At 39.8% G+C, this 18,976-nt stretch overlaps 1 protein-coding gene across 3 annotated transcripts in view; it reads left to right on the top strand.

Annotated features, from left to right (window-relative positions):
• MARCHF3 (membrane associated ring-CH-type finger 3) overlaps nt 1–17,395 on the top strand; it is a 54,237-nt gene extending 36,842 nt beyond the window's left edge. For all 3 annotated transcript variants that reach the window (XM_085043103.1, XM_085043105.1, XM_085043106.1), the window contains 3 exons: nt 145–352; nt 11,148–11,357; nt 13,417–17,395. In XM_085043103.1, the coding sequence (XP_084899229.1) occupies nt 145–352; nt 11,148–11,357; nt 13,417–13,575 (577 nt within the window). In that variant the 3' untranslated portion in view covers nt 13,576–17,395. The remainder of the gene's footprint in view (nt 1–144; nt 353–11,147; nt 11,358–13,416) is intronic.
• Nucleotides 17,396–18,976: the final 1,581 nt, after the last annotated feature.

An 18,976-nucleotide genomic window follows, 5' to 3' on the forward strand; every position in this document is an offset into this window, starting at 1 on the left:
CCATTAGCCCAGCAGCTTGGATTGCTAATTACAGAGCAACGTACTCTTAACCACAAATATTCCCCATGCTATCAATTTATGGTGGAAAAGGCAACAGCACCACAGCCTCGTGCACTGACCAGCAGTTCTCTCTCCCCCTTGCAGCAGCCCCTTCAATGACCGTCCCATCTGCAGGATCTGCCACGAGGGCAGCAGCCACGAGGAGCTGCTGTCCCCCTGCGAGTGCACGGGGACACTGGGGACAATTCACCGCAGCTGCCTGGAGCACTGGCTGTCATCCTCCAACACCAGCTACTGCGAGCTCTGCCACTTCAGGTTTGCAGTGGAGCGCAAGCCCAGGCCACTGGTGGAGGTCAGTGAAATCTGATTTTTACTGGAAAAATCGTGTCTGTTTTCACACAGGCATTGCAAAGCCTCTGCAGCTCCACTGGGAGGTTGGCAATAGGAGGGTAGGAGCTCGGGGGAAAGGCAGGAAATAACAAAACTTATCATTAAATTAAAATTAAAATTAAAATTAAAACTAAAATTAAAATTAAAACTAAAATTGAAATTAAAATTAAAATGAGTGAAATGGGTTTGCTTCACTGTAAAGCCACGTGGAAATCTGGGAAATGGTAGATTCCTGGAATGCCAGCCAGGATGGAAGAGAGGTAAGTAGCAGCTTCTCTGGAATATGAGACAAGTGTCAGCACTCAGCATGTTAAATATAGGTCTGGAATTATTTTTTTTTGCTTTGCTTTGCTTTTGAGACAGAGGTAACGATCTTGTGTGCCTTAAAAAACCCAGTTTCCATGTCAAGCCCACAAGAAGGAATTGCTCTTGTTCAGGGTCTGGCATGTTTAAACATTTGTGAGAAAACTTTTGGCCTCCTCTTGCCTATGCACCAGATTCAACAGTGAATTGGACAATTGTTTCTCCATTATCAATGAAAATTCAGTTTTTTGCCAGCTGTAGATAGCAGCTTCATGAAGTTTTCCAGGTTTTAGAGGTGTTTTTGTCCTCAGGAAAAAGAAACGCCACAAGTTCACTCTCTTGGCACTGCTAATAATCTTTTCCCTCCCTCATTTTATTTTGGAAAAAGATGAAGAAAAATTAGGGTTTCTGCTGGAATTTAAAGTGAAATATGAATAACATTTGACAAAATGAATGAAAAGCATCACTGAGTACCTGCTGGTGACACAGGCACCTACATGCAGAGCTTGGGTTCAGGACCTAATGTCTTTCCTGTGCATCTTCATTGTTCCTGTAAACTGGTGGAAGGAGGTACAGTATTAAAAAGTAGTAGGGGAAAAGGACCATTTCGTTTTTATCCTGTATTCAGAGGATACAGAACAGAACTGGCTGCTGGGAAGTGGGTGAGCAGTTCAGGACTACCAAAATTGCTTCATGTTGTGGCTGGTTGATATTGTTCCCTAATGAAGTGAGGCTTATTTTTGGCAAAAGCAGTAATAAATAGTAGAAACAACAACAGTGATCTTTAGAGTAATCATGTTAAACCTGCCATTTGTTTCTCAGCTGAAGACAAATTAAAACCCTGAGCAAGAACATTTTTGGAACATAATTAAATGTTTTTATCTTTACTACTCAATGTTTTCTGCCTTCTCAACTACTTACACCCACAGTATTTTAGTGCAGGAATCAACAATTGGGTGCAGTTGCAGGAAAGGTCATAAAAAACACCAATCCTTTGTGATCTTATAGGAGGAATAGGTATGCATTTTAAAAAAAGATGTACTTCTAAAGAGAGCAGCAGAGACAAAGAGTAACTAAAGTGAGAGCAAATGAAGCAGAAAGATAATCAAACTCCATGATTTCTGCTAGTGCAATTTAAGTTTGTCCTAGCAGTTTCTACTTATTTAATACACAGTGCTTGGAAATGCAAAGAGCTCCCCATGCAAATAATTGCAGCAAGTCTGAAAGTTCCCAAAGCAGGACTAAAGCAGGGGCAAATTGCCAGATTCCCTCCCCTTCTGCATCCTAAAAGCACTTTTCTGCCTGTTACTCGGTGTTACCTGCAGTGTGAGGACATGGAAGGAGGTTTATCAGGTGCAGTAGGACCATTTCTCACAAAAAACTGCTGTAATGTTTGGAGGAGTGACAAGCCAAAGTGGCCACTTGCTTTTAACACCATGGTGTGTGCATGTTTGGGGAGGGATGTCAAAGTTCTTTTCATTTAGCAGGTAATTAGTTCTCCAAAGATTCCCCTGACCTAGATAATGGAAAGAGTAAATGTTCCTCCTTTCACTGGAGGTGAATGATGAGTTTTACCAATGAATTTTAGTGGGTCAAGAGGGACTATTGTACTCATAAAGTGATTTATACAGCATAGACTCTAAAAACCTATCCAGGAACTCCTCAACAGGCCCTATCTCATGCAGACAATGCATCCCATTCAGGGGTCAGTGACAGGTAGTCAAGAAATGCTTGAAGCAATCAGTCATCATATTGAGCTTTTCTTCGAGAGATCTTCCGCCAGGGGAAAGAAAGAAAAGATATTTCTGTCTATTGCAAGACATATTATAGTCTTTCTTAAAGAGCCCCCCCAAAAAAAAAAAAAGAAAAAAAGAAAAAATGGAAGAAAACATCATGCTATTATGTTTTCTCCTCATCCCTTCACTGGATTGATGACTGCTTCCTAGTGGCTTAGACATGGATATGGAAGAAATCTGTTTCAGAGGAAACCAATTGAGCTACTTTACTTGTTTTATCTAGAAATGTCATTTGTGAGTTTATTCCTGCTGTTAGCAGGAGAGGCTGCAGCAACAGAGAGCTTGAAATGGAGTAAGTGGTGTGGTTGATGGTTCAGCCAAATTCCTTCCTCCCTGTGTCCATCAGCATGGAAGCAGCAGAGGAATTAACAAGAGACAACTGTGTACTTCTTTATCTCTGCCATAGGATGTGTATTTTTGTCTGAGGGAAAAGCTTCTCTCTAGAAATGTAAAATGTGCTGATTGTTTGGTGCCCAAAACCCAACCAGAGAGGCAGGAGATGGTGGTGCAGCCTGTCAGGCAGATCCATCCTCTCAACACTGAATTTGTGAAGCTCCTTGGTTAGTTTCTTTTATTTAACTCCAATTATTCTCCCCAGAAGAGTTGTGTTTTCTCCACAGCATACATGAATTGGGCACTGTGGTGGTGGTTAAACCTCTCCTTCAGCATTCACAACACTGCAAAATTCAGTTGAGGAGTCAGGGTTTGAACCCACCCATTCTACCTTTGCCAAAAGAAAGAATAATCTATAAGTATAGATTATTATTATTAGGCTGAGATGCTCAGAGCTGACATTCCTTGTGACAAGGACCTCAAAACAAGCACAGGGAAATCAAAATGCAGCAATTCCACTACTGACTTTTACAGACCTGCCAGTTTTATATAAGCTGCCTTTTTAATGCAGCCAATCCACAGAAAGAAATGTACCCTAGAAATGTGTGATATTATTCATGTAGCTGCTTTTGCTGTGTTTCAGCATAAAGATTAGTCAAGCTTTATGTCAGTGTTATGTATCATCTTCATTTCAATTTCCATACTGCATCTGTGTTGCTTCCACTTGGTTTAGTGCAGAAGCAGACACAAAAAAATGTGGCAGTACAAATATATTTATGTGCAATAAAATGTTAGGAAACAACCAGCTACAACATAAAAATGGTAAAAGTATTATGTGAACATAAAAGTCAGGCTTGTATTGCTTGTAAGTTACTTACATGTTTTAAACCAACCAGGATTTGGTATCTGTTGGTTCTTTTTTTCTCTCTTTTTTTTTTTTTTTTTTTTCCCAAACAAACAGAAAGCACTTAATTAACAATACAAAGCTCATAAGCAAAACAGCATGGCTAGGAGGAAAAATAAAGTCAGGGTAATCACAGCAATATTGAGCAGAAATTACCTTCAGTTTTTCCCACTGTGTTGCTGGCTATAGAGATTATATCAATAAGGTAAAATAAATTTGAAAACCCTCTAAAATGTACACCTATGCATGAAGTAGTTAAGATGAGCTTACATTATAAATTAAAATTTCCCAAAGCCTTACACTGAAATATGAATTTATCTCCTGTGCAGGACTTCGAGTCACGATGTTTTTATCTGTTGGGATTATTTTTACTTATTTTTCCTCTCCTCTGTTCAGTGGAGCAAGTCATTAGCATTAAATTACTGTAATGAGCAGACACCAGATTTGCTTCAGGTAGTTTATAAAAGGATCATGCCTCAAGCCAGAAGGAAAATAAATGGTTCCTCAGCATAGTCACCAACCAGGAACACTTTAATAAATCAAAGTTTGGAGAAACTGCAGCTGTCCATAAAGCATATTGGGGCTGGGAGCAGATCATGAAGGTATGTCTGTCCTCCTTCCTTTCTTGACCAAAAAATGAGCAAATTAAAAGGGCAAGGTGATAGAGACATTTTTGTACCTAGTTGTCTTGAGCTGTGAAAATAATGCCCCAGAGACCAACTCACACAGGGAGGATTTGAAGCAGCTATGTATATTTCCAGTAGAAGCATGTCTGATTTAAAGAAAGTATTAAAAATATAAGTAATAAAGTACCCAGCACAGTTTTAAACCCATAAACTCTCCAAGATGCATTTTTTTGATCTATTTATTCCTAATGAAGTGAAATCCAGAGACCAAACCAGAATATTCTTTCTCCTTTAAAGAGAAATTAAGTAGTTGTTTTATGTTCCATGCAACAAAGATTTGCTACAATGCACAAATCTTTCTTATAGTACTGACAGCAAGAGTGCAAACAAGAGAAACCCACTCCCTATAAAAAAATATTAAAATTAAAATTACTTGTCAGTGAATAGACGGACAAGTTCATCATATATGAACTGCTTATTCCTAAATTTATAACTGTCAAGGGCAAAAAAACTCACAGAAATTTTCCAGGAGAAATAAATGACTGATCAGAGATGTTTTTCTTCACGAATGAGCAAGCTGGGGGAAGATGGTGGGAGTTTTCAAAGGTACAGCTTTGTTTTCATTTTAGGTAATGTGTTTGGTGGCTTTTCTTTGGACATCACTATTCTGTAAAACAGTTCTAGACTGCCCAGTTGTCATCCATCTCTGTCCTAGGGAGAGTCAAAATTATAGGAGCCAGTCAAAATCTATATTTTCCAGTAAAATAGAAGTGCTAAGATGGAAGTGTTATTGCATCTGTCTCTTTGTAGACCTATCAAGCATTTATTTTCTATCATGTCTTTAGTTCCCATATATTTCAGCTTGTAGATCAGGACATTTACAACGTGCTGAAATATGTGCTGCCAGAAGCAAATCTGCTTTGCCTTTGTTTCAAAATGCAAAATGTGATTTCGGTTGAATTTCTTGAATGCATACATTTGTCTGCCCTAACTGGGAATGCAGTCAGCCAAAACAGAACGAGAGCATTGAAAAAATAAACAGATAGAAAGAAACACAGCTTTTCCCACAGTTCCACAAAATCCCTTTTTTCTTGACAAATGGCAAAACCATTTTCTTCCTTCCCTTTCTTTTGACCAACAGGTCCCTCCCAACCCATGCTGCTCTCTTGCCTTCCTTGCCGAATTTCTTGCTCCTGTTTTTTAGCTGGAGAAACACCCAAGGTCTAATTTTCAAACTGAGTTTTTGTGTGACAGCAACAGCTTGTGTTGATCTCCTTACACTTAGGAACCAACCCTAGGTGGTATCTGTCTATGCTGGGGCTTATCCTTCCCAGAAAACAAAACAAAACAAATTAAAAGTTTATCCTACACCATCCTTAACGATGACAAATGGTAATTTTTCCACTTTCAGGAACATGCAAACATAGCATAATTAATTTGCTATTTCAAAAAGAAGCCTTGGCTCATTGAGACGTCCACAATTAAAATGTTGCCTGGAATTCGAGTTAAAATAGGGGTTACACTTTAATTTACAAGGAGGCACAATATTGGCACAATAATGGCACAATAACTGAAATAAAATAATTTTGGTTCCATTTGAGAATTTCCATTATCAAATACACAGTCTTCTCTCTTTGAAACAACAAAAACCATCTCTTGAGCTGTCACCATGGCCTTTCTAAATGCACCTACTAAAGACAATTTCACTGTGCCATTAACTGAATGGTTAATATAAGGAGGAGACCCAAAAACTGAAATATTAATATTTTTTCAGGCAAAAAGTAACAGTGAAATTTTTGTTTTCCTTGGCAAAACATTAATCTAGGAAAGTTTCAAGACATCCAAAATGTTTCATGGCACTGAAAGCAAGCCTATATACCATTTTAGTCTGGGAGATTTTTGAGTTACATGTAGTCAAACCAAGTTACAAAACATTCCACTGAAAAATGCTAAAATGAATTTTTCAACTAAAAATAGTGCCAGGAAAAAAAAAGAAATTGTTCTGATGTAATTTTTTGGGGAGGGACAACAAACGGTCCTCTCATTCTTTGAAAATGTTCTTCATTTCATAGAAATGTTCTAAAAAATATTCTAAAAATATAATGATTTTTTTCTTCATTAAAAATATGAGCCTTTCTGTGCTCAAAGCCCAAGGCAAAATGCTCCCATTGGCATTGCTGGCAGGAAACCAGAAACCTCAGTAATTGCCAGCACTTGGGCTTGTGCACAGCCTGCTCCCACCAGGACTCACTGCCGAGCCATCAGCGTGAAAATGACAAAATGAACTGATAAGTTCTGATGTGCAACGAGCTATTTTTAGCTCAAAGGACAATGCATTTAGGGAAGATTATTCCTTCCTGTCCTCTCCCCCCAGCTCCGTGGTGAAACTCCAGCAATTTGAAATAACCTCTCCAGGAAGAACGTACTGAGCTAGAAGGGCTCTGCAGCTGAAACAGAGTGTTGCCTTAGGATGTGATCAGACAAAAACACTATGCACACACTTTGCTTTTACATTTGTGAGTCATCTAATTGAAGTTAGAGCGACAGAGAGGAGCACTTCCAGGATTTGGCCCCTGGCAGTGGTGAGGAATGTGGAGGTGTTTTACAGCAGCGCTCTGCTGGCAGCTCGTTTTGGTTAGGATGGATAAATTCAGAGTCTGAGCCTTTCCAGGGCGTTCTGATCCTCAGCTGGTGAGCATTCCAAAGGTTTCCTTCTCCAAATGTGAGCTCCAGTTTCAGCTCTGTGAAGTGACTGCACAAATCTTCCTGTGTGTATTTAATGTGGGGTGGAGGAGCCCCAGGTGTGCTAGCAGGGTTTTGTCAGGCGGAATGCAGTGCATCAAAAATCCCTCTCAGGATGTAAGCAAGTTCCTTCTCAAAACTGTGGCTGCTTTTTGAGGGTTTTAACCCAAGCTGCTCTTCCTCAGAGGCTGTTCCAGAGCTGGATCCCCTGAAGGATGGTGATATTTTTTTTTTCTCATCCTTAATTTCATCTGTGGACAGCTATTATTCTCTTTTTCTTAAACCAACCTTGTCTCTGAGCTTAAGCAACACTGTCACTTCACTGATGTCCCCCTGCAGTTCTCCCTCCTGTTTTTTCCCTTCTCAGAGTGACTTTGCTGAGATAAATGTGGATCCCCACCCCTCTGAGGGGCTGAATTCCCAAAGGATCTCTTGGCTTGTCTCTGCCGTGACTCAAGACTGGTTTTTTCTCATCAGGTGCTGCACTGACCTGTTCTTGAATTAATTTTTGTTGCCATGGCTGAAGTTATTCCATGTCTTGTTACTCCAGCTCTCCACCTGTGGATCAGGAACAGGGAACACTGATCACTTTAACACTGCACTTGACAAAATGCCAGGCAGGCCAGCATTTTACTTCAACATAACCCTTTTAATGACCTCTTCTTTTTTTTTTTTTTCCCCTCCCCTAAATGGAAATTATCACCGTGAGAGTCTTGATTTATTGCAGAAATAATTGGGCTCATTGACACGTTTTAACAGGACAGATTTCAGAGTGTCACAGTGCAGATCTGACAGCTTCATCTGGCCTTACATCTCATTCTTGGCCAGCAGGGTAGTCCATACCATACTGCCACAGCAATTAATCAGCTCAGGCCTTTTTGGGATGGCTGTGTGGGTATCAGGTGCACAAAGGGATTTGCTGATTTAGCTTTTTAGCTATAAAGTAGCTCGACAGTGCCCATTCCATTCACAAAACAAATGACTGAAGCCTAGAAACAGAAGCAGATTTAGAGGCAGGTGTGCACTACTTCAGGAGAAAAATAAGAGCTGTGACTGAAATATGTACAACCCCTGAAACTGCCTAATCTTTGCTTGTGACTTATACTTCAGAGCAAGCTAATGAAATCCTTCCGGCTTTTTGAGGTTAGGCTGCAGAATGGTGATGGCTTTATTTATTATTTAATACTGCTCCTGCCTGTCACAGCCCCATCTAATATTTGAATTGCTTGGGTTTGGCTCTCTGTTCCTCAAGGCACACAGAGCAGGGAGTCATCAGCCTGTGAAGCAGTTTCACACCATTTTGGTTTGCTCAAACTTTCAGTCAGGTTTGATGGCTTGCTGGAAAATGCTGTCTTAATTCGGGTGCACTGTGCTGAGCCTAGTGACAGTCACAGGGTGGGGATAACAACACAAAATGTGCTTCATTCCAGCTCCTCTCGTTTTCTTGGTGGTTTCACACTGCAGGGAAATGGAGCAAAGGGAAGGTTGAAATCAGTCCTGTTTAGAAGCAACCAAATACAACCTGGAGCTGCTCTGCATAAACCCCTGGGGGTGTTTTTAAATAAATGGATTGAAAGCTCCAGGGAGAGCAGTGTGAGACTTTCACTCACTTTTTAGCATTCTCTTTAAAGCTCCAATAAAATAAAAAAGATGTTCAAATGTAAATATGTGACTCCTGATTTTGTACAAACTCTTCTGGCAGCCTCTTGCTGTTCTCCCCCTCGTTCTGATGGGTTGGAGGGGTGAGGGAATGGCTGTTTTCAGGGCTTAGCTGTTTTTTGGGGTGAAATTACCAAAGCTGGCTATTGTCTTTCCTAGTTAAGGAAAGAACAAAAGCAGTATTGAACCTCCCTCTTTAACTAGCATCTTCCCTTACAACTTCTTGCTTTTAGTCCGTAATAGTTATAAAGCATTTCATGCTTCCTTAGCATTTCAGAAATATTCAAGCAAGTTAAAAGCCTACATCCTGAAAAAAAAATTGATGAAAAACCCCATTTTTTGTGCTCTAAATTCCTGAGTTGTATGTGAGGATGGCCCTTGGCCTCCTGAGTTACTTCATGGTAGTTAGTCCTCACAGAAAAGAAAAAAATTGTTTATTATTTCCACCTCAAAGATGGTGAGACTGAAGCAAACTTGTCTACTGATTTGTGTCTTTTTTGCTAGTACCAGAGTAGCTCCTTGCTTGCATTCAATTTCTTGACAGTTTTTCATGAAGATGGAAAGATAAGTGCAGTATTTGTTTTCATGGCATGGGCAGATTGGGAAAAGATGAAGCAAAGGTTGAAAATAACAGAGGGGCAGGATACCTGGATGAGAAATACTTATTAACTTGCACTTAGCCTTGTCAAAACTCCTGGGTCTTGCTTCTCCTCTAAGTCACTGCTATTGCACTGTGACAGGGAAGAACAAAAAACCCTCAAATCAAAACAACAAAAAAACCCCAAAAAGCAAAAAAAGAGCCCAAAACCAAAAAACAAAACCAAACAAAAAAACCTGCAAAAATCTCCAATGAAACAAAAAAGCCTCAAACCAAAAAAAAAAGAAAAAGAAAACAAAACAAACCCCAAAAAAAGCCCCAAACCCAAGCAAACACACAGACAAGCAAACAAAAACCCTGAAAAACCAAACCCAACCTAAGAAGGTGGCTGGAAATTAGGGCTTTAACTGAAGACATGAATTTGCCTCCTCAGCCTTAGCTGCTGGAGCTAAAGAGTTAGCACTTCTACTGCCATGTGTAACACACTTGGAGAAATAAGAGAACCAAAGTCTTTAAGGATCCATGACCCTCATCTAGTTCTGGTGGCCAGAAAAACCTGTAAAAGGGTGCTGCAAAGCAGGTTTGACCAAACCCTACAGCACTGGCAATAATTACAAGTCTGGGTAGTCTTACTGTTCAAATATTGACAAGTTTTTTGGATTTTTTTTCTAATTAAAAGGCCTCAATGTGCTGTTGTAGGAACTTGTTTCACCTCTGCTGTCTCAAATCCTGTTTATAGAAATGTGGGTGTGTGGGTTTGATAGCTTTTCAGTCCTAACCTTTGCTTCAGCAGCTGACTTTCTCTTCAGCAAGATTAATACCTTCTTAATAAAAATAACCTTGTGTGCGTTGAACTCTGCTTAAATGTGGGTATCTGAAAATCAGTTGAAAATGGGTTTGTGAATATTACGAGCAGAATGTAAAAAAAGAATCCTAAAATAGCATGAAAAATGTTGTATTTTCTGCACGCTGATTTATGCATTAAGAAGGGAGTTTCTCAAACAGGCCAATGGGCAATTGCAAGGGCTGCACTGCATAAAACACTGCATAAAAGTAATGTGAATAAATGATGTGGTGGGTACAGACAGAGGTGGACACCAGCAGGAAGCCAGAGGGAGAAATTCAGGTCACTAGTGTTGCCTAAAAACAAAGGAAAAACCTTTAATGAATTTATATAATGAATTTATATAACTATATTTAATAAGTTAATTAATTTAAATATATTTAGTATACTTTTTATTAAATTACAGAATTAACTTATATAATTTTGGCTAACAATATTAAGGGGGTAAATGAAAGATTCCAGGTGCTCAAAGCATAGGAATGCACATGTGTGATACAGGATTTCTACAATTTTTATAAGGTTAATTAGTGAATACATCTGGCATGTGCATCCAATAGGAGACCAGCTGACCCAGGCTCTGCCTCTTGGAGCTGGTCCAGGGGCTGCTTTGCCCTGTTTCTTGTTATGTCCCAAATTCTGGTGAAAAACCAGGTGTCCTTGCTGGAAGTTCTCTTCTTGGGAGTAAGACTGGACAGAATTTCAAGAGTGCATTAGAAAAGGTTGGTTTATTATTCCTAATGGGAGAGGGGGCAGGAAAAGCACTGGAAGCTACATAATTATACATCAAAAACCTACAAAGCTACAAATATATGAGAAAGCTGGAAAGCTTTGGTCAATGGCTAGGGACGTCCAGAGCCACATCCCGAGCTTGGGCTGTTTATGCTTTGCAATTGAGCACTTAATTGTGGCTAAAAATCTCCTGATTCTTGCTCTGCCTGCATTCTGCCCGCAGTGGCTGAGGAACCCAGGCCCCCAGCACGAGAAGAGGACTCTTTTTGGGGACGTGGTGTGCTTTCTGTTCATCACCCCGCTGGCCACGGTGTCGGGCTGGCTGTGCCTGCGGGGAGCTGTGGATCACCTGCACTTTAGCAGTAGGCTGGAAGCTGTCGGCCTCATTGCACTCACTGTGGCTCTCTTCACTATTTACCTCTTCTGGACCCTGGTGAGTGTGGGGGGTTTCGTTTAACTCACAGGAATAAGAGGGAAGAAAAACAAATGAGGAGGTTAATTGATCTGTTAGTAATTACACTGGAGGGTGTGGAGGATTGCACAGAGTATTTCTTCTGGTTGCCTCCTGTGCAGGAAGGTTGTTCAGATTTTGTGTGTGGTGCTCTTAGAAATGAAAATGCTGACCAATTTACCTAATACACTTAATTCACCATCACCAAAATTGTAAAAGGCAATTTAATTGGATTTAATTAGGTGTGACAAGTAGGCTTATCCAGCCCTGCTAATTAACACTACTGCAGCATCACAATTTTAGTCCCTACTCATGGGTATTTCATTTGCAGAGTAAGAGGCAAAAAATTCCTTGTGTTCACTTTATAAATTTTACCCCTTCAAAAGTGTATGGAGAAATGTGCTATTGGCTCTTGGAGAACGTGGTAGTGATAGTGAGCCTGATGTAAATGTATAGCTTGATTGATTTAATTGAAATTCCGTATCTTTGGTCCCCACTCAGTTGTGGACAGTCTAAATTATTGTGTCCACTCTAAATTATAATTCAGGGCAGTAGGAGATGGATGGGCTAAGGAAGCACTGTGTTCACCTGGGAAGCCCTTCAGGGGGCTGAATCACCAAATTATTGAATTTGGGAGGCACAATAACCCTCCCTTCAGTGATGCAGGAAAGCCCCAGCCTGGGTTTGCCCTGGGGAGGGCTCCAGGCTCCCCTTGTCCTGCAGGAAGGAATGGACCCACTCACAGAAGGGTTAATTCCATCAAAACCTTCAGCAGCACATGCCTTGTGACTTTGGGAAATGGGAGAATCCTGTTACATAGCTATGGCTGTGCAGGGAATAGATAAACTACACACAAGTTGATACAATACTCCTCTAGGTCCTGGAAAATTGAGAGAACTAAAACTTCATTTTACTTCCAACAAATCAGCTTTCCTTTGCTGGAGGCAAAAGCTGGCAGACAGATTATTTACACACCACGGTGATCCCAGAGAGCAGTGAACAGGAAGGATGTTATTTTTAGCATCCCAGAAGTTGTTTTATCCCTCCCTCTAAGACAGACAAGTTATCCATAAAACACTGTTGCTTTTAATCTGTATTTTTACAGGCACCAAAAAAAATTTTGGGAAGCTGCTTAGTAAACAAAAACTGTATAGTTTCCCTCAGACAGCTGTAAAAAGATCCAATTTTTTTTTTTAATAGTATGTTTTTAGCCATTGTGGGACATCATTGAAAAGCAAATTTATTTAGGTATAAGCACCCTTTTTGCAATAAGGAAAGGATGCAGTGCAGGGGTCAACTCCTGCCTTCAGCTCAAGAACACAAAAACCATCATGTGGCACATTTCACCCAAAAATCCCAAGCCAATTTAGAGTTTGCTGCTGGTTTTTGGTTTTGTTCTTTTTTTTTAACTGCACATATACATCCTCTCACACAGCTACAACTCCCACAACACTTGGCTGTCTCTAAAACAAATAGTAAAACTACTTTCTTAAAAACACTGGGCCAAGCTACCTTGCATCTCCACAGCAGTCACACATTTCTCTTCCACAACTAGGTTGAAAGTACCTGATGACAATAAAAAAATTCAGAGACAGTCTAAATAGAGACACACATGTTGTCAGCTTGTTGTCTCTGTGCAAACCCAGCTTTGGTGCATTCTGGAGCAAAACATTTCAAGGTGGAATATATGGAGCTGTTTCCAGATGCCTGTGACCCTCCAGCATCCAAACAATTACACTGTTTGTCAATTTAGGAAGAGAGTATATCCCAAATTATCACCCCATGTGTGTATCAACAGCCCTTGAGACAGGCAGAGGCAGGATGTCTGATTTTGCAGGTGGTGGAAAAGGGGAATGAGAGCTAAAACAGGCACAGACTGCTTTTCTCATCTGCTCTGGCACCTTGCAGCATGAGCCATCCCCACGGTGGGTCTCTCCTTCCCCCACTTTTGGCCCATTTTGTCCCACTGGAAGGCGTTCAGAGCCCCAGCTGCCCCCTTGCAGGGTGGCAGTGACCGAGGGCAGCGTCTCTGTGTCCCCAGGTGTCCTTCAGGTACCACTGCCGGCTGTACCACGAGTGGCGCCGGAACAACCAGCGGGTGATGCTCCTCATCCCAAAATCTGCCAGCGTCCCTCCCAGCCAGCAGTCCCTGCTGGGCCTGCAGCCCCTCAAGAGGAGCTCCAAGGAGACAATCGTGTGAGGAGGGGCAGGAGCTGCGCACTGAGGAAGGTTTTTGCCAGACTCGTTGGGGCTGGAAGCATCCAGAGCCCAGGAATGTGATGTTTCAATTTACAGACTCTGATTGCAGAGGGGTAAATAAATCACTGCTCGGAATCAAGCTGAGGATGCTGCACTCGTGTGACATTTGCTAAGCTGCCAAACTTGTGTAGTTAGCAGGGAGCCTGTGGATTCTACAGATATGTTAATTGTTGCATCGTGAAGGGATGCAAAATTTTTTTATTGTTTGAAGTATTAAACTGTGGTAATTAACAATGCAAAACAGGTTTTAAAAGTGCTTTGCTTTTATGATTTCCTGTTCCTACAGTACTATTTCTTTAGGCAGCTGGGCAGTAACCAATATTTCTTTCTGCTTCCTAAAGCACAGCAATGGCATTTCCTCATTTGATTTTATCTGCAGGTCCATTATACCAATGTTTTGATTGTTAAAATTCGTGTGTAATGAGTTCTACAAATTGGCACATTATTTAAATGCTACCAAGCTACTAGAAAATGACTTTACCCATTTCCTATTTGGCAGGGAAGGTCTGAGAGGAAAATTCTTCAGTTAAGAATCTAGCTTGTGCAAGAGAAAAATTAGATTGCAATAATCTTCCTATCAAAAGTATTACAGAATGTAGAACTCAGGAGAAAAAATTACTTTTCAATGCAGAGGTAACAAATTAGGCACCACATTATTCACTGAGGTGCATATTCTGCTTGTGTGAATTCAAAGAGACAATTTACTCTGCATTTACACCAGGCTGAAGCTGAATGTAACTCTACAGCTTACTTTTGTAGAGGAAAAACTCTGCATACAAATTAAATGAGATCATCAGATAAGTTTTAGGAAGCAGGAACTTGTCTTGCATAAAAAGCAGCATCGTTTTAAAGCAGCAGAAACTCCAGCTTGACAGGTAGGATTTGGCAGAGTGTGTGCAAACCCTGACCTCTCATGGTAGCACTGAGACCAAGACACATTTAAAAAAAATTAACAGTCTTCTATGGTGACCAAATTGAATTTGGAGTGTGAAGACCAGACCTTATTCCTGGGTGACTTTTTCCACTTCCCCCTGGATTTATGCCAAATTCATTCAGAAATTCTGTGCTCCCAGAGGAGACACACTTATGTAGATAAACTTATTTTAAATAACTACAAAATCTCATTGCCAAATGCTGCCAGAACTAAAAATTGATACAAAGCCCCTTTGAACAGATGAATTCTTAAAATTGCACATGGATGGCAATATCACCATGTGCTTTGTTTTGCAAACTCTGCAGGAACTGAAAATCAAAAGGAAGACATAACAGAAAGGCTAATAATTTGTTATTCATAAAGTTCAAGGTATTATGGGTTTTTACCATCAGACAAGAAGTTATTTGATGTTTTTTGTGTGCTCTGTGGGGGGATAAAAAAGCTCAGTACACAAAGACAAATCTGTTAAGTTTCTTTATTCTGTCTGTGGACCAGTCTAGCTGTGAGCATGTTATTTAACAATATTCTTTGTAACTGTCAATCATGGGGATAGGAGAACCATGGGGATATAAAGTATTAACAGCTCATTCCAACAGAGAAATTCTTACACAGCAAGCCAAGGTGTGTAAGAAAATCATGAACCTGCAGATCTGTACCCATCAGTCTGACAGCAAGGCTGGGGTTGGTTGTGTTTGGCTGTGAACTGCTTCTCTTCCAGAGAAATCTGTACAAGACTGAAAATTTGGATGTCAAAAACTCTGTGATAGCCTAAAACCTGTAGTGCTTTCTTTTTTTTTCTTTTTTTTTTTTTTTTTTTTAACCTGTTTTGTTTCCAAAGGTAAATAACTATCTGGGTGGAAGGCTGAATATGCACTTAAGCAGAGCTCCAGGATAAAAGAAAATCTGCTGGCTAGGGGCACAGAAATAAAGCAAATCTGTCTGGGTTAGGACAGTGTTTTAATGCCTACTGATACATTCAGGTGAGCTTTCTTAAGAACTTTATTACTGTTCTTGCTTCTTTGAAAGAATTGTAATTCTTAGTGCTGTTGCTGGGTTTGTTTTGCAAAACCAAAAATTGGGGTGATACAGAATTAAGTGGCAAAACATTCAGGAAAACATTTACTCAAGTGAAGCTGCAAGATTTATGCACATAGATCAGTGCAGAGATTTGGCCCAGCTCATCTATTATTTCAATTTTTTTTTTTTTTGGGGGTGTAAAGACAGCTTTATTTACCTGAAGAAGGCATATTGAAGCAGAGTGTGGTGCAGTTTAGCACATGCACAACTAATCCAGTTTGTGTGGTTGATGCAGAAGCAGAGCAGAACTGCCTGGTGAAGTCACCAGCAGCAGTAACCTGTGGGTTTTCTTAAGGAAAGAAAAGTGGCAGGAAAGATCCAGTCAGACACTTACCATTGCATTAAACCCATGGGGAAAAAAAAGCATGCTTGTATCCTTCCTTGTTTATCCTACAAGAACGAGGTGAGAGATATTACTTCTTAATCCCACTTCTGTTCTAGAGGTTTACAGACAGAAGGTTCTGCCAGATGGGAGTTGCTTTTTCTTCCATGAGCTGACTCTGTTGTTGCCACACCAAGCTGAAATTTCCATTAAAACTGGATCACTACAGCAAATAATCCACTACAGCAACAATACCAAATTTTGTCTGAATAGAAGTGAAAGATAAAATTAACCACTGCAGAAGCCACAGCCAGCAAAGTTCCTGGCAGTATGACACCTTTGTTATGCTCTCCTTAAAAAACAAAACTAATTACAGAAACAAAAATTAGTTAATGAAAGTATGAGTGACCACTTTTTTAAAAAAAAAGTCACTCAATTTCCCTCTGAGAAACTTTGTTTTCTTCTCATGCAGCTGACCTTGTCATTTACATTCCTTTTCCAGACAAGAAGTTATATAGAAAGAACAGTATTCAGCACTATTTGAGTTATTATTTTAAGCTGCAAGTGATAAAAGCAGCCTATTCTGATTCAGTGGGATAAGTGCAACGCAAATTGAGGAAGTTTTACTTTTCTCAAATAGTCTTTTCCCTGCAGGACTAGCCTATCTCATTGCATAAAGATTTAGAAATACCACAGCTTTCTGCTCAGCTGGAAGGAAGTCAAAACAGAAGCTTAAAGATACTTCAGTTTTTGGTGGTTTTTTTTTCTTTTTTTAATTGCTCAACTGTATAGTTCTGCCAGGCTGAGACCTCAAACTGTCACTTACCTTTCATTTATTAAATCCAGCTTTGCACCAGAGTCACACAGGGCAAAGTGACAACTCTGCAGAAAGGGACTCAGAGCCAATATATGCACTTGGCCTTTGATGCAATGGGCACCACCAGAAAGAGGTATGAGAATAGATACTGGGACAGACTTGTGCACTAAAAGAGCTAAAGAAGCTCTCCCTTAAAAAAAAAAAACCCAACATATTAATAATTAAATCCCTTTACTTGTTACTTTTTATGGGATGACACTTCATTTAACACAGAACTGGTTAATTAAAGAGGAATTTTCCTTGCAAGCAGAACTGAGCATTGCCTGTTTAATTCCAAATACAGGGTATTCAAAAGCATCTTTAAAAGCCACAAAGCAAACTCACAGAATCACACAATTGAAGCTGGAAAAGAGCCAGAAACCCAGAGTTACATATTTTAGTTCTTAAACTGCTTTCAGGTCTTAAATCTTTTGCAGAGAGCCTCTCCAAACCTGTGTGTGGCAAAATATTTGTCTCTCTCTTTGGTGTTGAAAGATTGCAGAACTGACGGGAATTTTCTTTATTCTAAGTGTACCAAATGCCTTCCCAATAAAACTTGTCAAAACAGAGAATCAATGTTGATATTCTGTGCACAAAATGCCCTCAGAAGCAACAACAAAACACACCACCCTCAAAACCAAGGATGCTGCAGTTGCAGGGTAAACCAATGCCACAATTTCATTCCATGGCTTTTATTATGCAGAAAATAACACTTGCTTGCCAATAATCCTTTTTGTTCTGAAACTACAGAACAGCCATGAAAATTCACATCCAGGAGTTAAAGGTAGGAAAATTCTATAAATCAATTAGCTTAAGCTGAAATGTGCCTTCCTTTATTGATGCCTCAAATGTAACTTTCCTTAGGGGTTAATCACACTGTGTTTTTATCACACACAAGTCCTGTATTTATGCAAACCCACTAAAAAGAAACCAGGGGAGCAGCAAGATTGAGCAATAAATGCACACCAAGCAAAGACAGAGATAAAATAGCTAACTTCTGCCATAATCCTGTGATGGATCTAGTTGAGTATTATAAATAATTAGGTGTCCCAGCAATTCCTTGATGTTCTGGAAAGGCTAATAAAGCATTCACATCCATCACATAGAGCCTCCATTCCCTTTCTAAAGATCACCAATTATTACCAGTCGTCCTCATTGGGACAGGGGCTTCAAGAGCTTTTATTCTCCATCAACTACTTGCTTTCTCTGCTGGAGAAAAATACTTCATAGTTATCATGTAGCCATTTCTGCAAAAACAGCAGCACTTTTCCCTACCAAAGTACAGATACTGCTTACAGTGCAGTATGAATATGAAAGGCACTGTTTCACGGATAAAAACAAGCCTTTTCAATCCAGAAACCCTCAAATTAGTATCCAAATGATGCACCGATAAGACAAATTTTTCATGGAAAAATTAAACTAGGACTAGCGTATAAAATTACATAATTTATACAAGAAAATTAATAATTAGCACCTGTTGAACAGAATTTACATATTAATTTCTCTGTCTACATGCTGCTGTCTGATTGTAAAGTAGGTATATGAATTAGGGACAAGGGAATCCAAAGCAAAAGACAATTTTTGGCACAAAACCGCTGTCAACAACACTACAAACTAATTTGCACCAATTCTGATTACACTGGGATTTTTTATAATGAACACTCCAAACAAAGAATGCAGTTTTACAGGTTTGCTGCACAAGTCAAACCACTTGTTTCCTAAATAAATCCCTTATCTGTTTTTAGCAGGAATGAGTGTATTTGAGCAGAAACATTCCTGGTAAAGTGTTTATCCAGTTACAAGCAGTAAATTGCTAAAGAGTTTTCACCTGCAGCAATTTGTATATCATGCCAGTCCCAGACAATGATAACCAACATCTTTTGCCAGCTCTAGGAAGGACTGGATGCACCTAAAAGTAATATTACTGCAAAAATGGTAATAAAAAGAGCCACCAAAATTTTAATGACAAGTTGAACACATCTGCAGAGCTAACTGGGATAATGTTTGCTTCTCCTTGTCTCATTTCCTGACGAACTAAAACAAACACACTTCACACACAGCCAAGGAACTTATTTTCCAGAGGGTTCAGATCCCTTTTCCAAATCAATTTACCTGCATTGGTGTAATTTTGGCAAAAGCCACAACACCTGAGG

This window comes from Lichenostomus cassidix, chromosome Z, assembly GCF_008360975.1.
Source record: "Lichenostomus cassidix isolate B80296 chromosome Z, HeHo_3.0, whole genome shotgun sequence".
In the NCBI taxonomy this organism is placed as follows: Eukaryota; Metazoa; Chordata; class Aves; order Passeriformes; family Meliphagidae; genus Lichenostomus; species Lichenostomus cassidix.